At 42.0% G+C, this 24860-nt stretch overlaps 1 protein-coding gene across 1 annotated transcript in view; it reads left to right on the forward strand.

The window, feature by feature from the left end:
• thada (THADA armadillo repeat containing) overlaps nucleotides 1-24860 on the forward strand; it is a 93706-nt gene that overhangs the window by 14753 nt on the left and 54093 nt on the right. The window contains 6 exon segments of the mRNA XM_080017049.1: nucleotides 6617-6726; nucleotides 10613-10745; nucleotides 13673-13795; nucleotides 14282-14404; nucleotides 14692-14783; nucleotides 21899-21988. Of these exon segments, the coding sequence (XP_079873175.1) occupies nucleotides 6617-6726; nucleotides 10613-10745; nucleotides 13673-13795; nucleotides 14282-14404; nucleotides 14692-14783; nucleotides 21899-21988 (671 nt within the window).

Genomic DNA, 24860 nt, shown 5'->3' on the forward strand with positions numbered 1-24860 from the left:
TTCAGGGCTGAGAAAGAATGTTATAACTGACATTCGCTGGGCTACATTAAATACAAAACCTAATAACCAGCCTTTAAAATATAATCTTTGATTAACAATGGCCGCTCATCAAAAGCTGTCATGACTCTGAATGTGTTGGAACGACCACAATTGGATGGAATGTTTCGTTAATTCATCAGTAACACCAACACAAAAACTTACAGAGATACACCGATCCACTGATTTTCACTTCCAATCTGATTCTGATACATATGTGCCGATACCGATATTGATTGCGCTGCCAGAGCTTTTTCTTATTGTTGTTGTAAAATTGTTGGTATTATGTGTAAGTTTACATGAGGCTGTAGTAAACTACGCAGCACTTAAAAGAGCAGAAAATACTGCAAAAATCCATTCAATTTTTTATGTATTCCAAAACGATTTATTTGAACCGTCTGTTAAAGAGCCTTCACATACAAACAGGTAGATGTTTCCATTAAGAAAAGAGAAGGTTAAGAAATGGATCCGGACCCGGACTTTTGGATCCTACGTCAACGTCACCGCCATATTGGAACGGTCGTGGAGCAGGAAAATGAACGACTTTCTTTTCAAAACCTTTTTTTTTTTTTCCCCCACTCCACGTTGATCATAAACCCTTGTATTTAGTAATTCAGTGTGGTGCTACAGGAATAGAACTACAACTCCCTGTAGCTCTGGCGGCGCATAATGTGTATATATATATATATATATATATATATATATATATATACAGTACATGAGGACAAGCACTGCTGAACGGCTGCTTCAGTCTGTGACGGTTTGCCCCACTCCACCTGCCTGTTCCTGTTCGCGTCACCCTTTACAGGTTCATTATTTGCCGATTTGAATTCTCTAATTCTCATTAAATTGTCAAAACGAAACGGAGGGTTCATGGTCTCGCGCAAGCTTTGGAATGGAATTTGGATCAGCACATGGACTGGCAACACCAGTCCGGCATCCGATGAGTGAATGACGTCGGTCCAATCTCTAATAACTAATAACCAGCCATTATAATATCAGTTTGATTTACAAGAGCTGCGCGGTGCGAGCCGCCTGTTATTACCTGAATCAGCCATTCATCAAAAGTTGTGCTTATTATTCTGTATGTGGCGGAACAACCATCAAGAACAATTATTTTATGTTAAAACATTTTTTTTGATTAAAAGCCCTCTAGCGTTTAATACACATGTCAAGCCATATAAGTTTTAAGGGTCATTTTGACAAGATTCATCATGGCCTCAAATAGGTATTGCCTGAAGCCGCCGCTGCGCACCAAGCACAGGGGCGCAGACTTTTAAAAGGAAGCCGTTGTTTGAATAGAGGAGACATTGTTAGTCTTTTTTTTTTTTTTATGTTAAATATTTTAAACAAAATGTTCACACTCTTTTATAAATGTTTATTCATATAACCTTAACTGTAGAAAGCTGAAAGGTTATATTATTTTAAGCTCCGTCAGACGCTGAGCGACGCTCAAGGTGATTATTCAGGGTTTTTAATCCATATTTATTTCTAACGTCAATAATAATAATAATTTAGAAAAAGTGCTAAACAGAGAATCAAATATTTATTTAAAATGAGTAACTATTTCTTTCCACGTCGTCCATGCTGGCATTTCACTGGTGGGCTGTGACGTAACTCCCCTCCCACCCTCCCACTGCCCCCGGCGATCTCGAGTAGCCACCATTGGACAATGTGGAAAATAAAAACAATTGCCCAACCCCTTTATATTCTATAGTGTGTGTATATATACCTTACTTATTGTAGTTGTTACCGGTTAATTGTATGTTTTGCACGTTAATAAACTCTAATAATTGTCCAAATCCCTGTTGTTTTTATATATTTTTTTAATAGACCTACATTTTCCATTTCCCACAAGAAAGTTTGGCGATCGGGCAATTAAAACATCTCGGCCACTTGGCCAAAGGATATGGATATGATTTAGATTGCGATATCAAAGGTAAGATAATAATGTAAAATGGAACATGATGCTGTGATGAAGATGATGAACGGAATTAGGGGGGGGAAAAAAAAAAAGTCTGAGGATAAATAATGTAAAGCTTAATGTCAATCCCTGTTGAGGTGTAATAATAGTAATAGTTTTAATAGTAATAGTTTTCAATGAAATTCTGGGACTTGAAGTCTCCCCGCAGCGCTGATGATCTCATGGATTGCCACTTTAATGTACAAGCTTTTGCAAACGTGCGTACCTGCATTCCGAGCCTCCACAGCTTGCTTCCTCTCTTTCGGTGGGTGGTGCCGCAGTTAAGCTAAGATAATCTGCTTGTCACCGTCCCAAACACACACAGCCTGTCTCCATGGACAGATTGTTGTACTCCAGAGGAAGCGTGGGGGGAGGGGGTGGGGGCTCTAAAGATTGATCATGGTTTCCTCGGCGAAGTCCAGTTTTGTTCTGGTCTCCACGCTAAACATTGATCTAACGTATTAGCTTCTCCGGTGTTCCCTCGAGACGCCCGGCACACGGGTGTTTAAACGTGGCGTCCTCATATCCAAAAAAGGCCAGATGTCTTTGGGTGATTAGTCAAAATGGAAGGTTTCGTGTTTGACAGCGTTGGTTCATGAACGCAGACCTACAACAGTGAGCTCCCCCTCCGCTTTCCCTTTTTTCCGTCTGATTCCAGATTCACTCATGATCAGTTCTCCTTGTGACCTGTGGTTTGGAAAAAGGGTACGTGCCACTAAAATCGCAGTTAAAATACTTTCTATCAAAAGCCTTTGAATAATTCAGGAATTTAACGATTTAGATTTGTAAATCAATCATCAAGAATGCCGATGACAGCGTACCGAAAATTCAAAACACCCCCACACCCCCACACCCCCACACACACACACACACACACACACACACACACACACACCATGGACTGAAAATAAAATGGACGACATGACCCCATTCACTCAAAGAGCTGTTTTGAAGCCAAAAACATGGGGCAGGGGGGCGTGGTCGCAGCCATCTTGCTCGCAGTTGCGCAGTCGACGCAAATTGGAAACCTCGCCCGCGCAGAATGGATGCGAGTGTTACCAGGGTAACCGGACGGGTACATCCACGGGCGTCTCTCCCACTGCCCGCAGGCTCTGAACGACAACTGTCCATCAACTCATTCCCAGGCCGCACCTCTTAAAATCAAATGCAATGTACCATGTTTACACTCTTGTCATCCCAGAATAGTCTACCACTACCGTATTGTTTACTGATTTATTATTTTCTAAAGAATAGATGCCTCAAAACCCTCCATTTGTACTGAATGATGACGATGATAAGGGAGCGGGACTTTGCACTCTTCATGGAGTCGTCGCTGCCCGGTGCCTCCTCCTTCTCGCTGCCAGAGTTGCATCATTCCGCACGGGGATCACGCCCGTTCCATCTTATTGAACGACAACAATAACTGGCGCACGCAAGGCCAGCTGCAGTTTGGTTACGAGACGCTGTGTTGCCCGGCGGCCAAATCCGGGCTCAGCTATTTGAGTCGCCAGTAAAGGCCCCAGAGCCGTGCACGTAATTAGAGTTTGGGGAAGCTTCGCTCTCTCTCTCTCTCGCTCTCGCTCTCTCTCTCCACACATGGACCTTTTTCTGGAAAAAAACGGGAGCACTGCAAACAGGAAGTTGTTGTCTAAATAAAGTTGCACCCCCCCCCCCCCCCCCCCCCCCCCCGTCCCCCATGGCCCCGCACGGGAAGTTTGGACTCTTTAACCCAAACAGTGAAACCTGAAATAGCTGCAGCGTCAGCATCGCTCCGCCTGCACCGATTCAGCACCGCCTCGCCGCACCACAGCAGTCTGGGCTGAGACGGCCTCGCACTGCTCCCGTTTTAGGGCTGCGTACTGCGGCGGTTTCTCACGGTTCTAGGCAATTCTGATTATAAACCGTAACGATTCTACATCCATCCATTCAATCGGATATCGATGCAACGCTCACAATAGGATTTTATTATCAATCTGTTGAAACTTTGTGCGTAACAATTGCTCCCAACTTTTCAGTGTACCGTCTGACGTGCGTTACAAAAATATTTTATGAAATAAATTTGGTACAGAGGCTAAATATTTCAATATATTTTTGATGAAGGTGGTGTTTTGTAAAGCAGATTTTGAAATTGAAAATATAGAATTGAATCGCAGTATTGATTTTTTCTATTTACAGGGGTTTTTTTATGCCTCGTGACAATAGTAATACCGTAACAACTGTCCATGTTTCACTACTCTATCCTGGTGAAATGGATACAAAAAAAAATCACTGTTCAGATCGTATCATAGTTTTGAGACACAGATCGGATAATTTTTCGGTTCAGCCAAAAAAAAAAACACTAAGAAAATAAAAGACAAATAAAAAACTTAAGACAAAACTTTTTCTTTTTTTTTTTTACCATTTATTCTGTGAAACACTAAAATGAATGTACTTTTGCCCATGGTTTTGAAATACAATTTTAAAATATATAAAATATTCAATACTCAATTGTTAAATTAAAGTGCAATATGAGACACGTTCTTCCTTTAAACATAGTAGGGAATGAGGAAATAGGATTGGATCCACCCCCAGCATCATGTTCAATTTTTCACGTCTATAACAAACTAAATTTCATGAAAAGCAGTTCAGGATTAAGCAAGTTGGTTGAAGTCTGCATCTCTCAATACACATTGTTTTTGTTTACTAGCGGATCTGATCTGTGGTCCCATAGATCTGATCCTGTGGATCCGTTTGGCCACTACTATCCTTTAACAACTATACCATAAAATTCTCTCCCGGTCTAACAGACAACAAATATTTTGTCAAAGTAACTTCATTTTGCCATATTTTGTATTTTCTTTTTTTATGTCATGGTCAGTGAGACCAGGATTTTGAGGTAGGCTTGTCACCATATTGTTCAAATTTTCCATAATCAGAAAATGAACACAATATTATGAAATGTGAGTCATCACCAAGCAATGGTAATGTGAAACATGTAAATAAACATGTGTGCTGACTAGTGAACAGGGTTGAAACTCTACGGTAACCCTAGATTTTTAAAATACTGTAAAACGTCAAACGTTTCAGACCTCCAAATTGTGAGACTTCTTCTCATAATTATAAATTCTGACTATAAACCTATAACATGGTTTATAGTCCAGGATGTCACGACACAAGACGCTGAAAGACAACAAGCAACCACATTGAATTAGCTCCAGACTGGAGTGTGTTTACTCCTATTTAAATGTTTTTCTTTGACATTTGTAGGCGAGCTTCTCTGAGAACTCCCAGCGTTCCTGATCGGGAGCATGATGTAAGGCCGCTCAGCCTGTGGCTTCTGTGTCTACGTTAAGTTTAGATGTTGTGTCTCGCCCCTGGTCCACAAGGGGCCCCTGTTTTTAAGAGGCCCCGCAGCGGCGAAGGGCGGCCGTTTGGGGGGCACCGCATCCCCGTGCCCTCTGTGCCACCCCGGGGTTCGCCCGATGCCACAGGGCTTCCTAATGACAGGGCAGGAGCGGCGAGGGGGAGGGAGAGAGGGGGAGGGAGGGAGAGAGAGAGAGAGAGGGAGAGAGAGAGAGAGAGAGAGACGCGCCGACCCACACTGGTCATTATGTGGATGTCTCCGCATCCTTATTTGAACACACTCGCCATGCTACCGACACGCCTGCTCTCCACATCCAAATAGCTGCGACCAATCGGCGGTCCGGCAGGAAAAGCGCGGAAAGCACTGGACCCGACCCAGGAGCAGAGTTTCACGTCTTGTTTTCATGTTGGGATATAAAACAAAATGAGTACTTAACTGTTTGTGGCAGCGATATTTGTTATGAAATTTTGCCAATAAAATTGTATGCACGATTTGCTTTTTTTCGACAGGTTTAATATGACGTTTGTTGTCAATTTTTAGGTTTCTTGTATATTTCCAAATGTTTCTATTTTTCAGGTGATTTTTATATTGTACATTGCAAATATTTGTGTTTTTTGTGATAGGTGTATGTATATGTATATATGTATGTATGTATGTGTGTGTATATATATATATATATATATATATATATATATATATATATATATATATATATATATGTGTATATATATATATATATATATATATATATATATATATATAAAATATTCATTTTTTATGTCTACTGCAAATCGCCAATTTTTTCTATTTGCATTCTTATTACTTCTCTTTCTCCTTCTCCCTCCCAGGGTGTGGGTGATTTTAGGTTTTACAAGCTGAGTTGAGGTGCAGGATTTGAAACAACAGTGGTTCTACAAGGACATATTTGTCAGTTTTAGATGGAGATGTCAACTTTTGCACTCTTTTTGCTGATTCCTTGGTGTGGTATAGATAAATGGGTGTATTTTTTCCCTTTGTGGTGTTTTTTCTTGTCTACTTTATAATGTTTTTATTTTTTGACTTTTAATTGTTGTTTTTATTAGTATTATGATGACTATTATTATTGCTAATACATATTTATTTATGTTTGCTTTGATCATTGATTTGTCTTCCAATTTTTTGTGCTTGTGCCACGGGAATCAGTAGGTACCACATGTGCTAAATTAAGTTTTTTATTTATTTATTTTTTAACTCGACTCTCTCTCTCTCTCCTTCTCTTTGTCTCTCTCACTCAGGTTGAGGACGTGGGTCTGTATTTCCGCCAGCAGCTCCTACAGTCTCGTCACCGCGGTGCATTTGAGCTGGCTTACGTCGGCTTTGTTCGCCTCACCGACATGCTGTGCAGGTGTGTGTGTGTGTGTGTGTGTGTGTGTGTGTGTGTGCGCGTGTGCGCGTGCACGTGTACTGATGTGTGTAGACAATATAGTGCAGCTGGGAAATGGGCGCGCTTTTGCAAAAAAATTATCTGGGAATTTGAATATTGTGATATCACAGTATAGTTGTCTTCAAGGCTCTTCTTTTTTGAGTCGGACTTAGCCTTTCATCAGCTAAGCACCAATAGTCATCCCCAAAATATTGTCCAATTTTCGATATCGAGGTATTCCTCTGCCACATTTGACAGTCACAAAGTTCCCTCTGCATTTTGCAAAGAAACATACAGATTTGTAATGCGACTGCCAGACAAAATAAATTATTTATTTTTTTCTTTAACCGATGCGCAGCGTGTTTTGAAATGAGGGCAACATTCTAGCGGTTTTGCGTGGGAGTGCTAGGATTGTGTGTGCGCGTGTGTGCGTGTGCGCGCGTGTGCGTGTGCGCGTGCGCTCGGAGTAGGGGCACTGGGCTGGAAAGAACAGCGTGTTGCTGGTATGCTGTCGGTGCTGTGTTATGGGGTGTTGATTGTAGGGTGTCTGACCGCTGTCCTTTGATGCCCTGCGTTGGGTTTTCTTCTGGACTCTGTGTGTTCCACTGTGCTCATGCACTGCTCCCTTTGACTCACTCATTCTTTTACTTTCTTGTTTACCTCCTCATCTCTATGGAATCCTGAGAGTGCAAAAATGATAAATAAGTTAATAAAAGAAAAAAAAAAATAAATGTGGAACTATAAAGAGGAGTAAATAACAATTCAAAAATATATACGGAGAAAGCTTGATGAATCTGGAAGTTGATATAGAAATAGTAATTGGTGTAAATCAGAATTTATTACTGCTTTGTTTTTTCCACATTCATTTTTCTATACATTTTTATATTTATTTGGTCATTGATTTCTAAATATATATTTTTTTATCTCTTTCCATATATTTTTATAAATTATAATTAATTCCCATATACATTTCTTTATTTATTTTCATATATATTTTTACATTTATTTATTCCTTTATTTCTGTTTATATTTTTCTATTTATTTCTGCTTTTCCTGACGGGCACAAGCTGTCAATCAACGTCAGTCAATGCAGCTGATGACTGGTCACGTCAATGCGTTGCGTTCACGACAACTGGGAACTGCGTACTTCTTACTTACGCTTCGGAAAACGAATGGCCCTCCATCTCATCATTCCTAGACGGAAGCTGAGGACTGAGTTCCTAACATGTTGCTCTGGGATTTCTCTTAAACGTAAATCACCAATGCAACGTTTATAGTGAATGGCATGGAAGTATATTATGAATGGTAGGAAGTTGGGAAGTTTCCCAGTTGTCCTGAACGCAGCATTCAGCCCGTAGCCGCCAAGTACGAAGGCTCATGGCAGAATTTGAACAAGCGCTGAGAAGTGAAGTCAGAGAAGCTATTTTAACACTTGCTCGGCGGCTGGAGGAAAACGGTGAATCAGACTTTATTTTTACGAGGGGGGAAGCTGTAATGGAGAGTCTCAAATATCCGGGCTGACAAATTTGGATATTGACGAAGTTGTGTGGCACAATCTGCAAGAAGTCGCCATGCGACTCAGAGAGGGATCTGACGAGAGGCCATCGGCAGCTGGACCATGTCCACAGGAAGTTCCTCTGGACGTAATGGAGTCCTGCATTCTGCAGGGTTTACCAGCAGGTTGGAACCGTACAAATACATCTGGGAGTGATTACTCTGATTTAGGGGTTCGACCAAAACAAGTTGATTGACAGTTTGTGCTCATCAGGAAAAGCAGAAATAAATAGAGAAATATATACTGTACATACAGAAATAATTGAATAAATACATGTAAAAAAATATATGAAAGTAAAGTAATATATTGGAATGAATAAATAAATTAAGTGTAAAAAATGTATTCCTCTTTATATTTCCACATTTATTTATTCTTTTATTAATTTATATATCCATTGTGGCACTTTCTGGATTCCATACATCGCTGCCTCTCTTCCTTTCTCATCCTCCAACTCTGTCTCTTTGCATTATACAGACATTCTTTACTTGCACTAAATGTGGACGTACATTCTAAGGCCAAACACAAATTTTAGTAGTGGTTGCCAACTAGCGCTGTCATGATTTGACCTTAGATTTTAAGGTTTTGATTCAATTTTCAATTTAAACCTTTTTTTTCAGCACTAACAGCTTTGTTATTGTTAGACTTTCAAGTCTTGATTTGTAAAGAAAAACACTAGTTTCTCAATCAGTAACTTTTATTTGAATATAAAAAATGATAAATAATAAAAATATAATATGATAATATTGAAACAACACACCTAAACAGTTAAGTGCTTTATCAGTACTATACTTTAGAATAATGAACAGTAAGTTACTTATTACACTACTTTTAAGTTACTCACCAAAATAAGCACACAAAAATGGATGCTATTTTTGCCAGTGGGGAATTCTGGTAGTAAAAGGCAAATTACTACCTGCAACTCCGCAGCTCTGATCAGAGTGATCTCTTCTCCAAACAAAGCAAATAATATCTCTAGATGTATTTAATTTACTCCTTTTCCTGCTGCTGCAGCTCCGCTGCGGAGCAGATCCCAGATCACTCCTGAAAAAATCCCACCTGCGCTCTCATGGTCCGGCGTGTCAAATGCCCCACAGCCCGCGGGGTCCGCGAGCTGGTGGTTGGGAACCTCTGCACTAGAGGACATTCCGTCAGTGATGGTCGGGTTTATTTCCCACTTTCACCGACACATCTTTGGAATTACTGGCACACTCTCCGTTGTACACACAGCCATACGCCAGAGGAAAGGGAAATGCGCAGACTTCAAGATAAGAACACTGTTACCAGGAATATTTCTCTTGAATGTGCGTTTACTGTGCAACAAATAGGATGACCTTAATTTGAATTTTATTGTTTTTTTTATATATTTTTTTGTAATATTTGAATTCTATTCAAATTTTGTTCCTGCAGCCCTAGTGCCAGGTGAGAGGGTGCTGTGTGCATTGAGGGATGCGGCGCTACGGACCATCCGCTGAGCTGACCGCAGCCCTCCCAACTCTAAACCAAATATCATGAAAGTCGGTTCGGTGCCGGGCGAGCCGCAGTCACCACCGCCCAGCGCGCTGCATTTGTTTACCGACAGAGCTTGACAGCCCCAATATGGTGACTGTGACAAAATTACCCTCAAAAATACGGGGAGAGTCGCGAACCTGCTTGAGATTTCGACGTTGGAAATCGACGCTCATTTTGACCGATTTTTCGATTTTCAAATCGGAAGCGTGACACCCCTATTGCTGTTGAGTAATTGTGTATAGTGAGTGTTTGGAGAAGGTACGGTGAGCAGGGATCACAGCTTGGAAGGAGGACTTATTGCCTCGCCTGCTGGCTGCATTGATTTGCAGTCAACCCCCCCCCCATGGAAAGAAATATTCTGATGCCTAAATCAAACCACAGGCAAAGACATTAGGAACCACAAGAACTTGAATTTTAATTGGACTGAAAGTTGTTGAACGTTTGTATAATTGAATTAATCAAAAGTAAAAAAACGATGAAACCACTATTATGAAAATTTAAAATGACAGTTTTATTTAAACCACCACCCCTCTAGGATCTGTGATGCAATTGAAGGAATTGTTTGGTTTTTAATTTGATTTGTTTGGAGATTTGCATGATTTACATTTGCAGCAGGATTTACATTCCTATATAAGTTATTATAAGATCATATAACTGGATAGCCTGTAGGGGGCCCCCCAGCCTCTCCAGCCCCCCCAGTCAGACTGCCCTACAAAAGTTTGGGAACCCCTGATTTTATGTACTGTGTGTGTGTGTGTGTGTGTGTGTGTGCGTGTGCGTGCGTGTGTGTTTGGTGTGTGTCAGGAGTGAGAGCCGCCACCTGCAGTCCCTCCCCGCCCGCTGGCTCTCTGAGCTGCTCGAGGAGGTGAAGTCCAGCGACCCTTCGTCCAAGCTGTGTGCCACACGACGCAGCGCTGGAATACCCTTCTACATCCAGGTCTGACCACTATGTGTATGTGTCCAGGTGTTCCATTTTCTCCTGTAACATTTTCAAACGATTTTGTCCTCAAGAACATTCGCTGTGCTCATCTCATTCTGGCACACAGGAGTTAAAAGTTAGTATGTGAGCGTTTTTATCACGTCCAAAAGTGTAGTATGCATCTAAAGTATACTATGCTATTTCATCAGAGTGCTATGTCTTCCTGGTACTTTTCGCATACTAACTGAGCATTCTATGATTGTTTTTGACAAACTACACACAAATTTCCCGTACAAAATAGTATGCTACTATCCCATTTCCGAGATGGCAGGTGTCTTAGGCTTCTTTTTCAGAGCACAGTATGTATCACAAATCTACTGAAAGGGTCGACCAGAAACTGGGCCCTTGTGTGTGGAGAAAGATCAGACAATGCTCAGTTCTGGGCCTCCCAGCAGAGCTCTCACACTGGAAGAAAGGCTCTCCCTGTGTCATAAACACATGCAAAGAGACAGACAGACAGACGTATAAACACAGACTGTCCTTTCCCTGGCCCCCTTACCCCTCCTCGGGGTCACTGATTTCACACACACTGTCTGTCTACACACTCCACTGACTAAAGGCAGTTATCGACCAAACACGAGGCCCCCCCCCCTGCTTCCCTCTGATTACAGTATACAGCAGAGAGGTCATGTTTTATATTCTAGTGTAGCAGTAATGTGTTTTGTTTTATGGAAGGGGGGAGTCATGGGTCACTGGTCTGTGTGTGTGTGTGTGTGTGTGTGTGTGTGTGTGTGTGTGTGTGTGTGTGTGAGTGTGAGTGTGCGTGCGCGTGCCCACGTGCGCTGATGTGTGCAGACAATATAGTGCAGCTGAGAAATGGCCACGATTTGGCTTTTGCTATTGCAAAGAATATTCTGGGAATTTGAACAACAATATAGTTGTCTTCAAGGCTTCCTTTTCTGAGTAGGACTGAGCCATTCATCAGCTAAGCACCAATAGTCATCCCCAAAATATTGTCCAATTTTCAATATTGAGGTATCCCTCTGCCACATAAGACAGTCACAAAGTTCCCTCTACATATTGCAAAGAAACATACAGATTTGTAATGAGATTGCCAGACAAAATAATTGAAGAGGAGAGCCGCGACAGGAGCGCTCTGCTCCAGTTGAGCATCACCTCCTTTGTTTTCCTGGTTCAATCATTGGGAGACGTACCTATAATGTGGGCTCTTGTTATATTTATTTTCTGGCTGACTGTGTGTGTGTGTGTGTGTGTGTGTGTGTGTGTGTGTGTGTGTGTGTGTGTGTGTGTGTCTGTGTGTGTGTGTGTGTGTGTGTGTGTTGAGCCACTGTGCGTTTCTACAAGCAAAACCAATAAAACAGTGTTTTTATTGTGGATGTATTTATTTCCTCTGTTTCCTAATTGAATGAAACAAAAAAAATAAGCCCTGTGCGTAACGGGCTGATGAGAGAGCCCCCTCCCCAAGCCACAAAGAGGGGTGTTGCGTGGGGAGCAACAGCTCATTTGCATTTAAAGATACACACAGTAACAGCCCGTTGAAAACAGGTCCAGCAGCTTGTTAGGTTGCCTAGAATGCATCATCTGAGTGGTATTTTCAGTAATAATCTTCAAAGACAAGTTTTGGGGACCTCCTCTTTTTTATTTTTTTATTTTTTTATTTTAAGCACCTGCCCCTAAAAGTCTCTGTACGGGACTGTAGAGGGAAAGTTAGACCCGATCACCAGTGGTTACTGGACAGCTCTGAGCGGAGAGGGCGAGATTCTCCGCCCCCTCTCTTCCCTCTTCCCCCCTTTTCCCTCTCTGCTTTAGTTTCAGAACACGGTAAACTGCACTTAAACAATTTCAACCCTGATTTTTCCTGGCGGATAAAAAAAAAAAAGAAGAAAAAAAAAAAACAAGTCTGTTATCAATGTCAATCGCGATCGATGGTGTCGAATGCAATTGACAGAGTCAGTCGCTGATAGATGATTTATTCGTAAATCGGCCCAAGCCGGGTACCTTGGGCTGTTCCCTTGTGATCGGATCACCCGAGACACATTTAAATTCCAGGTGTAAACAGGGTCAGAGCCGACATAAGATAACGTGAGAGTATGGGGAGGTTGGGGGTTAAAACGCTGCAGTCGAAATGTTGCCAGACGCCTGAGCCACATGCCTTTCGCATGATGATGATCCGAGAAGGCTACGCCTCCCGCTGGCCCCGGGCCAAACAAAAAACCCAGACAAGCCCTTTGGTCTTCTCCTCTCTTCTCTTCCCCATCATCATCTCCAGCCCAAGCCTCCCTCCATCCCTCCCAGACTGGGAACACTCCCCCAGGCTCGACGCCACCACGGCACACCAACACAGACTTACCGAGCCTCCCCCTCCCCTCTCTGCTTTGACGCCTGCTGACAACCCCATGCTGCACAGCCATTGTGTTTTAGTGTTTTGTAATAATTTTGTATTCATTTTTCTTGGCTGCGGTGCAAAGAAATATTTTGACATTTCACAGCTTAGCGCAAAGAGTTTCCATAGAAATCACACTGCAGGGATGCAAATAGCTTGCTTTTTGGCGAATGTCGCTTTCACACAATGACTTGTGTGAATCGTCCAAATCGTCAGTGTTTCCCACACCAAATCAGGAATCGATGGTGCGTTCACGGTAACTCAGAAAACTGTAACTCATGTCAGAAGTATATGAAATAGAATTTCCTATTTATTTAAGCGTATAGCATCATTAATCATTGGAGGAAAAAAAAATTGAATTTGTATCTGTTTGGGCAGATAATAAATATTTCATTATCTGTATCTGAACATAATCTGAAGTTTATTTGCCATCTTCTCTTCTCACAGGTTCGCTGTTGACCTCTACCTCCCTATTTTTTCTGTTGCTTATTTGTGCTGATAAGCCCCCTTCCCTTCCCCGATTTTCTTCCTTCTCAACAAGGCCCTGCTGTCGTCCGAGCCCAAGTCGTCCAGCTGCAGCCTCCTGAAGATGACCATGAGAGAGCTGATCGCCCTCGCCGTGGCCCCGGCCGAGGGAGGCCCGGGGCCCTCCACCGTCCCTCAGGTACAGCCTACTGCAATATTATAAGCAATATTACTGTTTATTATCGCTCTTCTCTGATATATATATTATATATATATATATATCAATGGCAACATTATACATTTAAGAAACTGACTTGAAATCCACAATTTTCTCATCTAAAATAATGGTAGATAATGAAGGTGTCGCCTATTGTTATATATATATATATTTTTTTTTTGCACAGTTGCACAGAGTTGTGTTTTTGTCTTGATAACATAATTTAAATGACTATATAGTCTCTCTTTCTTCCTCTGACTGAGGCTTGTAATTATTTCAACTTGGAATCACCAAATTTATCACTAAATCACAAATGAATGCACAACCAACTTAAAGGAAGTATATTTTAAATCTAATATATATGTATATACTGTATATGTGTGTGTGTGTGTGTGTGTGTGTGTGTGTGTGTGTGTGTGTACACATATACAGTATATCGGTGGGATACACATGTGAATATCTGTGCAGGTCCATGCCCTCAACATCCTCAGGGCTCTGTACCGGGACACCCGTCTGGGAGAGAACATCATCCCCTTTGTATCTGAAGGCATGCGTGCCGCCGTGCTGGGCTTCACCTCTCCAGTCTGGGCCGTGAGTGTGTCCATGTTTCTTTACCTTCCAGGTCATCATTGTCAGTTGTGTGGACAATAAAAACCTCTCCTGAAACATGTCTTTGGGTTAGGGTGTTATATTCAATAACATTATATTCCTTGTGAGTGTCTGGGATCAACTTAAGTATATTAGAGAGCTTTGAGCTTTGCTTTCCCTCTTTTTCAAAGAGCACCACAGGGTTTTTCTTTCTTTATTTTAACATCCTCAAAGCGCTCAGATGGTACTTGTCTTTTTCTGAATGTGTTCTCTCTCTCTCTCCACCACAGGTGAGGAACTCCTCCACGCTCCTCTTCAGCACTTTGATCACCAGGATCTTTGGAGTAAAAAAGGGGAAGGATGAACACTCAAAGAAGAACAGGTGTGTGCTGCTTGTCCCACTCCTCTGTTTGTACTTTAGTTCCATTTTTTTTTTGTGCGTTGCATCAAGAAACCATCTGACACAAAACCTCTGCCGTACAATATTTATTAATTGTTTTATAGACAGAATGTCGAATCGACTAAGACATTAGACGATAAACTTGCCAGTTAAAATATAAGTGGTCTCTGAGTCTCTCAGGTAGAGTGCTGTTCCTCAATATTTCATCCAGGTGAGGGATATTAACAGCTGTTCCACCAGGGGCAGCTCCACTCACTTTCTTACCCCAGGTTTAAGACTTGACCCGGGAAAGGAAACTTTTTTGTGCGTGGCAGTAAATCTGCGGAATGGATTGCCAGGGAATCTTAAAATCATAAGCAGCTTGGAAGCTTTCAAGCTGGCGCCTCAGAGGTTATTTATAATACCATATTTTGCCTGTCAATGGGGTGTCTTTCTATATTTAGATTTTCTCGGTTTGTTTTGATGGAGTTTATTTAAATTATTATGGACTGACCCAGACTGGTATATAATCTGCTGATGGGACTTTGAAGTAAGTTTGGCAATATTTTGATGTATCCATCTCTGATGTGCAACGTTTTTAATTAGTTGTATTGATTGAGTGGCAAGGACAGGACCAGGCATTGTCCAAAGAATTGATGATGTTAATACTGTGTGTAACTTTCTGAGTGTTTTTGCATTATTGTTTGCAAAACTGACCCCTGCACGCCCCCTCAACCCCAAAGGGACCACAGTGGAAATAAGCCTCTGGGCTTTGTGGTGCTATCCTGACTTTTCCCTTTTAGGTAAACACTCCATGGCATGGCTGAACTGGTTTTTAAAATGAAATTGTCAAAAAAAATCAAAAAAATCCATCAATCAGTAACGGTTCAAAACAAATGAAGGCCTTGCACCACCTGGGGCCGCTGTTGCTGCACCGCTGTGGCAGAAAAACAAGTGTCGCTGTTGTCGGAGGCCTTTTGAAGCGGCCGCTGATGGAGGTGTGGAGATCATTTTTACCAACTCATTTTTCGTCCTCAACTGCTGTCTCACTGAGAGGAGTCGGAACAGTCGCAGTGTCTTAGAGTAGCACTCCGTGTGTGTGTGTGTGTGTGTGTGTGTGTGTGTGTGGATATCATTAAAAGTCACAGATTTGCATTCAAACCTGTTTACCCACATCTTCAATTAGTCACTTTCTTCAAAGTTTTTATTCTTCTACTAGATTTCTTTTTTTCTTTTCTACCTGAGGTCATGGGCTTTTTTTGGTGCTATTCTTTTTTGTGAATATTGCTCCATATCGACAGTTTATTGACCACAACTAGCTACGATGCTTTATTGAATTCACCGCGGCTGCTTTTAACTTCTTGTACCTGCCCAATCAGTGCGTTCTTGCAGGGAAAGGCCGCCACCAACAAGGGAAACATCATAAAGAGGAGCACATAAATAACGCAAACACATTAAATGACTATTATTTAAGTACCACCTAAAGAAAGAATGAAAAACAATTAATAACTAAATAATGTTATACATTACCACTTTAACTCACAGGTTGGTGCTTGTAAAGAAGTGATAGTTGAACTCCATGCCACTATGCACACTCCTCACAGGTTGACAGCAGGACTATCTGTGCGACTTCCTCTCACTTCTCACTGGCCTTCACCTCTGGGGGGGTGTGTGTGTGTGTGTGTGTGTGTGTGTGTGTGTGTGTGTGTGTGTGTGTGTGTGTGTGTGTGTGTGTGTGTGCGTGCGCGTGCGCGCGCTTGTGCCTGCCTGCCTGCCTGCCTGCCTTGCTCTATTCTTTTTCCACTCGCCCCTTGACCTGAGTGTGCAAGTGTGTGTTTCCAAGTCCTGTGTACATGGGGGGGATGGCCACAGTAAAACTGTCATAATTCAAACTTTGAATATGGAATTATATTGGAGTGGATGATTTTCACTAAATTGTTGAACAAGTTTGACATGCTACATTAAAGACTAGGAGCTCCCAACCTTTTTTTCCCCAGAGACCCCATAAATGAAACCTGATTCAATCTGAGACCCCCGCCCCAATCTATAAGACACAATACTTTTTCTTTCATGTATTTGTTGTATTGTCATGGTAGAGTAGATAATACATTAGAACATACTATAGTCCTTTATTTTGTTCCAATTTAAATTTGAACTGAAACGTGGATTTTAGAACCAATATTTGACGATTAGGACACGTATGCTGCGAATCGCCCAAAGCCTTACACCCCCCTCTGCGACCCCCTATGATTAGGAATCACTGCTTTAGACAATAGCATTAACGTTGAACAGTAAATTGGAAAAAAAAAAAAAAAAGTGTGTGTATTAGGTTAAAAAAATGTATACACTCAATGTTCCACATATGTTAAATAAATCAATTTAACTGAAGCCAACAGGCTAATATCGGTGCTTAACGTGCACGTCACATCCCACGTTCTCATGAAAATGCCCCAATGGTCAAATGCAGAGAGATGTTTTTCAACAGGTAGTGGAAACATGTTTGCAATGCGAACCACGCAGCGCTGAGTGTGGAGCCACGTTGAGGCATGAAATTCTCCATGTCGAATCGCAAAGCTTGCCCTCCGTCGTCCTCGCTCAGTGACGTTCACTCAGTTCTTGGGTGAAGGTTCTCCCCCTTTTCCCAGCCATTTGAGCTGGATTCCTCCGTCGCATCCTGTAGCGTGTTCACCCCTAATGTCCATGTGTCACTGGGGAGCGGTTGCCTATTTTTTTTTATTTTTTTATTTTTCTTTAATGGTCCGTGGAAAAACTGTGGCGTCAACCTCGCTGTCATAGCTCGTTTTCATCCGGACGTTGGAGAATCAGCCTTGATGTACAGTACCCCGCTCAGTTTGCAGGAATTTGATATAAGTACCGGTGTATATATATATTTTTTTCTTTTCAATTTTTTTGATCTGATCTTGTAACTTATTTTTGTCCAAACTAATTTGAACTCTTTTTTACCCCGGCCTAACATTTCCAAAATAAAGTTTTTTATGCAATGCCAGAGTTTTGGGAAACTTTTTTTTTAACTTGTAAGTGGGTGTAAGTGTTGACGAGAGGAGGAGGTGTGTGTGTGTGTGTTTGTGTTTGTGTTTGTGTGTGTGTGTGTGTGTGTGTGTGTGTGTGTGTGTGTGTGATTTCCATGGTGCGGTTCTGCCCTTGGTCCGTATTATTACTGTTATTATTTGGTTGTGTGCTTGAGCAGCAGTAAATGCAGTATGACAGCTTGTCCACTCCAATGTCTGGCTGTTTCTTCAGATGTGTGTGTGTGTGTGTGTGTTCTTGGGACATCTCTATGTATAGTTATTGGGACTCAGTGCATTGTTTGCTTGTAAACAGCTCGTCTATTGAAGGTCCAGACATTAGCTCTACTATTCGTGACTCCAGGCTGATGTTGAACCGATCCAAGTTGTTGTGATAACTGCAAACTCAAAATGATGTTGACAAGGCAGGATGCCACTGCTCCCGGTCCACTCTTCATTTTCATATTTTAAACTTCTTTTCACACATTAGAATATGACTACTTCTGATTGGAATAAGATAAGATCACAACCACGTTCCTTGGCGACCTGAATGCCACGGTGCTCGGCGGTCGGCTGAAGCTGTTCTTTTAACACTGGATCAATCTAAAAGATTCTGGTGCCCGTCCCTTGGTTTGAACCCCAATGACCGCAAAATAAGGTAAACTGCGATTGTATGGAAAAACTAATTTGCCACGAGACTTCTCAAAAATCTTGAGTTGAGCCTGAGGAGTCTGAAGAGACTGGGGTCCACTCACTCTGGTTTGTCTCATTCTTCTTCTCAGACTTTGCCATCCTTGTTTTTATATATTATATATATTATAAATTGGAGATGAGAGGCTGCTCCACCGCCATGTTTGATTTAAAGCGCTGCTTGTCACCAGTTAATATTTTCTTTCTTTCTTGTCTGAGAACGAGATTCTTTGAAAGGAAAGGAAACACAGAGCAACGCAGCACAAATATTTGCAATATTTACCTGGATACACTACTAGTAGTTTTCTGTTTTATTATTTTTATTTTTTGTGTGTTTTCGATTCTCTTTTAGTCGTAGCTCTTTTTGTAGTAGCAAATGGTTTTGTTTTTCTGCGTTTGAAAGACTGAGACATATACGATCTTCCAATGGTATTGCCCTGAAATGGTTGCGAAATTTTGCTGTATCATTTTGTAGTCTAGATGAACAATTAGAAGATTTAATAAACAGATATTGTGTAATATCGCTTTGATATCCTCATAGAACATTCTCTATGGTCCGGCTCTGTGTGTATGGGTGTATACTTTGAGCTGCAAAATGCTGCACCCTCTTTTCAAACACACCTCTTCTCTCCTTTGTGACCCTTCACCCATCTACCCCATCTAATCTGCTCTGACGCGACCTCTGACCTTTCCCCTCCAAGAGGCCTATCGCAGAATAGCCCTGTGTCGCTGAGAGACACTCACTACCACACGTAGGCACATCTAAAGATAGCGGAACCGGTACAGTCCGACTTGGAGAACAAAGATGGGATCAACCTCGAGATAGTGTCTGCACGGTGCAGGCTTACGTAGCCTGTTGGCACAGTGTGGTTCTCCAGTAACTCAGATAAACTCTGTTTATTGGGCAGTTTCATTTCTTTACTGGGAGGCTCACAGAGATTAAGTCCAGGTGTCTGTGTGTACGTGTGTATTTTCATGCGTCTTAGTCCGTGTTATGCCTATGCTTTTTTTATTATATATATTATTATGTTTTTATTTATTATACTGTGTGTGTGTGTGTGTGTGTGTGTGTGTGTGTGTGTGTGTGTGTGTGTGTGTGTGTGTGTGTGTGTGTGTGTGTGTGTGTGTGTGTGTGTGTGTGTGTGTGTGTGTAAAAATGTTACGATACTCACACCAGATACGGGCCGAATATAACGTTGACGCGAAAAAATAATGAAAGGAAGAAAATTCCGCCTGATCATTGGATAAATATTTTTTCGCCTGACAATATCTCAAAATTGTGCAGACTGTATCTATTGCTCTCACTGCAGCGGAGCTTCTGCTCTGGTTGTTCGTAGTGCACGAGCTCCAATGGTGATAAAAAAAGACTTTTTTTTTTGAGACTCGGTTCTTGATGAGTCACTCAGTAAAACGAGTCGTTGGATTTGATTCACTTGGTTTAACGCACGGTGAGGGAAGGAGGACTTAAAGTGAACAGAGAGTGAGAAGAGTCAGCCATTTATTTTTTGCAATGATTGCAATTTATTTTTAAATGGCTAGTACCACATGAATATAATATAAATGTATATTGGCACTTAAAAGTGAAAGACTTTCATTTGAAGTCATTTGAAGCAACGAGGGGGAGTGGTGGTTTTAATGTTGTGGCTGATCGCTGTTCTTATTCTTTTTTTTTTTTAGGGGTCCAGCCCGTCCATAATTAATCTTAATCTTGCGGTTTTCGGGCTGAACATATCTGAAACACGCCAATCGCAGTACACACGGACATGGCTGACGTCTGGTTAGAACCGGGACATTTCAGACGTCTTGTCGTTCGAGTTCGATCAACATTTGCAGCAGAAATGAGTGAAAACCTGTCGTGTAGTTTTACCAGAAGTAGAAGAAAGGTGAGGCGGTTTAATAAGTTTCAGTAGAGGGATGCTTTGTGACATAGTCATCCCGAGTTATATAAGTCCAAGCTTTTTCTCTCGGAACTCATTCGCATCCAGCAACTTACAACACGTAGGTAGACACATTAAATGTGAAGGCACTTAAAGGCGTCATCACGGCATGACGGAAACTCTGAAAATAGTAGTTTACACGACTAAACTGGACCCTGTGTATTGCTGTCTGCATCTATTATTATTATTATTATGTCATATGCGATGGGGAGTGGTATTTTGATTCATGGTTTAACAATTTGCATTGCTGGGGCCATACCACCCCCACCCCCCCCTCCCTTCCCCTTAAATATGCAATGTGACAGGAAACACACACACATACACACACTCACAGGCATTGTTCTACATGCACACAATGCACTTTGTCACCATCAGCGTGCACCCAGCCGTGTGTCTGGTTTATGTATGTGTGTTAAAGAGAGTGAAGTATTAACAGCGTAATGGACAGAGAAGATATTCATCTCAGCAGTTTTATGGTCATGTGTTTGGAAAGCTCGACCTCCAACAACCCCCCACCCTCCAAAGCAGTGCAGACTGCTGATAGACGAGCATGTTTAAATATATACTTTATTGCTCATGGGGTGAATCGGACGGCTGTACAGTGGTACCTCGACTTACGACTGCAACTACTTACGACTAATCCAAGATACAAGTAGCGATAGTCGCGAAAATTTGTATCGACTTGCGACCGACTGCTCCAAGATATGACTGTGGAAATTTGCAGTTGGTGCGTCGGCGGCCAGTCAGCAGTCAGTCAGCGGCCAGTCAGCAGTCAGTCAGCAGTCAGTTAACAGTCAGTCAGCAGTCAGTCAGCGGGCAACCTACGTCGTGTGTGCACGTAGTTTGTGGCTTATCGATATTTTTTTCATATTAGCTGTGTTTGTGCTGTGTGTATTGTTTATTTACACCCTTCATGATTTCATAATTTATATGGGAAAAATTGCGACATGCGACTGTTTTTAACATACAACCATTCTTATAGAACGAATTACAGTCGTAAGTCGAGGTACCACTGTACCAGCAAGTCCGCCAATGTTAAATGGGATTTGTCATTTATTTTTTATGTTGATGAACATCTTACCTCACCATTGTCATCTTCAGCATTTTTTTTCCATCATCCTTTTTTTTTCCCCCCATGTCTTGCTCTCTCTTTCAATCTCTCTCTATCTGCCCTCACATCGCCTGTAATTGAATCTACGATCCTCCTTCGCTCTTCTTTGCCTCCCTCCTTCTCTTGCTCTACCGCTCGCTTCCTCACCTTTTCTTTCTCCCGTTCTCCGTCCTTTCCCCAGTTGTGCCGGCCTCTTGTGCTGGATGTCACTCAACTCCAATCGTACAGATTGTCGCTCTTCGGGTTCATGTCACACTCATTTAGGGACTGGATCTGGTCAACTGTGTCCAGATGTTGTACTAATGTTATTTTCTCTCTCCTCTCTCTCTCTCTCTCCCTCTCCCTCTCTCCCAGGATGACTGGCCGAGAGTTCTTTACCCGTTTCCCGGCTCTCTATCCGTTCCTCCTGAGTCAGCTTGAGGAGGCTGCTGCAACTGTGAACAGGTGAGCCGTTCCCCAGGCTGAACACAGGCACACGCACGCAGGCACACAGACACACAGAGAAAAGCTTGTGAAGAGCTCGAAGCTGGAAAAGATAGTATGAAGTCCCAAGGTTTCTCTTTCTCACTCTACTCTGGTTGCATTTGTTACCGTGCATCAAGAGACAACTTGATTAGCAACCGTCAGCAGACATGTGGCAGCCAAAGCTCTCGGATAAACAGTCCTGCAGGACTGTTTATCCGAGAGCTTTTAGGAGGGTTTTTTGTCCAGGTAATATGAAAATATAGGCGGGGTTCTGTCTAATTGTAAGATGAAGAATTGTAAGATCATTTAGTTTTTATTTATTTTTAAGACTGACTTGAATCATAAATTAGGTATAAATAAACCTTAGACAGGGCATGTTTTGTATATTTTTTTCCATAACGAAAAGTAGAAATACCAATTTCTACTTTTTTTTATACACCAGTTATTTTTTTCCAGTGAATAGACAGAACAAAATGCACAATGAGTTGTGGTTTAAGTGATGGTAGAAACCATTAGTGGGTGGATTTCAGTGCTTTGGCAGAAGAAGAAATTCACATGATACCAGAGGCTGTCCTCGTTTTAAGTTAAAAGGAAACTAAAACGGATCAATTAGATCATTTGTTATTAATTAAATGTCTTTGGACCATAGTGGAACGAGTCAATGATTAGCCCGATTTCTCCACATACTTTGTCAAAGCTTTATCAGTCTTATCTCCATTAGGCTCAGCCAAAACCCATTGGCATTTTAAACTTTGAGCCACACAACTGCTGCCATGTCAGCCTTATCTTAATAACCATCAAATTAATTGAGTATTGCCCCCAGTCAGTTCTCCTCACTCTCTTACCATTCACATCCTTGTTAAGAAAATGAATCAAGTAATCCCACAGAAACAAGGACTTCTCCACAACATCTTCAAACTCATGCCGTACCCAGACGTTGCTTTATTTCATTGTTGTTTTTCCTGGACGTTTTTGTGGCCTAACAGAAAGTCCCTTTTAACAGTGAATGCGAAAATATCAAACCTCTGGGCGATCAGTTATTGTAACTCTGTGGACTTTGCCAGACACACTTTGCCAAAGAAGTTCTTAAAAGTAGTTGACCCGATTCCAAAAAGTTTCTTAAATGCACACCCCTCCGTGGAGTCCACCGTGGCTTCCGGCTCCGAACCGACTCGGAGTCGCTGCATCCCTCAACACACACTGCACCCGCCCCACTGGCACTCGGGCTGCAGGAACGAAATTGGAATAGAATTTGAACTTTACAAAAAAATATATGTTATAATATAATATAAGTTCATCCAGTTTTGTTGCACAGTGAACACAGATTACAGAGAAATATTCCCTGTTAACGGTGTGCGAAGTCCACGAGCGCAGTCATCGCATCAGCACGTTTCTCTCTCCTCCGGCGTTTGGCTGTGTGTACAAGGGAGAGTGCGACAGTGCTGAAAAAAGTGCATATGTTTAAAATAAAAATGTAATTGAATTGTGACCTTGAAATCGAAAGTCAAATCAAATGTTGGATTTTGAGAATTGCGACACCCCTCGTTTTTATATGCCATCCTAACTTATGCAAGACCGTGGTGGGTGAATATCCATCTGGAGTACGGATTTATTCCATCTCATTGAAACTACTAGAAATTATTCAGAGCTTTAAAATAGAAGGACGGGTATCTATTTTGTTCTCTTTGCTTTGTCCGAAAAAAGGCCCAGATTTGGTGAATTCCCCTCCATGTTGTTCCAAACCGTTCCCACCAACCCCTTCCACTGCATTGCTTCAGTGACATCACATCCTGCCCCATGCTGAGCATGGCCCACTCAGGGACATTAAACACATTAGACGGGCGGCTAATTAGACCCCTATTACATTTCCCTTTGGGATTTGTGTGTTTTTTTTATGGAATGGATTAATGAAAAGGACAAGTTGTTTTTCGCAGGGGGGGTCTATTATTTCACTGTTCTCTGAAAGCCTCATGACTACAGCAGAGCCCTGCAGCATGTCACGCTCTCACACAGTGACGGACACACACACACACAGACAGACACACACAATTGGCCCGATATCAGCCATTCTCCTTCGCATGCGTGATTACCCTGACACATATTTAAACAAGCCGGGCGCTGTAACCGATACCCAAATCCTAAATCTCCCCCTGCCTCCATATTTCTTCAGCTTCAACTTGTGAGCGTGTTGAGAGTGAAGATGTGAAAGCGCTGGCGCAGAGAGCGAGAGTTTCCACTCTGAGTCAGACGTCAGGGGGATACGCAGGGATGGAAGGATGAGGAGTCGGTGGAGTTAGAGGGTGGAACTCAGAAATCCACCCGTCTCAAGGTTTTAAGCCTCTGAAGTGTGTGTCATCCTCGCAAGAATTCAGGCCCATTATGTTTTATTGGGGAAACAGATGATATTGGGAGAACAACTGAATTCCCCTTTCTCTCCCTGCTGCTTTTCTCCATTCCAGATTTAGGGATCATAGTAGTTTGGTCAGGGAAGTCTTCACTGAAGACTCAGAGGGTGATTCATTCCATTCTGCAGCTTTATGAGGGAGTATATTTGTTTGTAGTGGCAGATTTTATTGTGAGAATATGAAGAAAGCATTTCTGTAAATAAAAAGAGAAATTGGACCCGCTCTGAGAGGAGGGAGCTTCCATCAATCCACGCGGAGAGTGACAGGCGGACGCGTCCAGAAAGGCCATGTCATGTGTAAGACGTGTCAACTTACGTGTGAAAGCGGGAAAAACTCAAATTTTTCCTGGGAGATGAACCTGGCGCTGGTGAAGTGTTATACACCGACTGTTTAAACCTGTTAAAGGATCGCCTTCCAATCAATTTTGGATCATTTTGCCTTTTGCC

This window comes from Zeus faber, assembly GCF_960531495.2.
Source record: "Zeus faber genome assembly, chromosome: 16".
Taxonomy (NCBI): domain Eukaryota; kingdom Metazoa; phylum Chordata; class Actinopteri; order Zeiformes; family Zeidae; genus Zeus; species Zeus faber.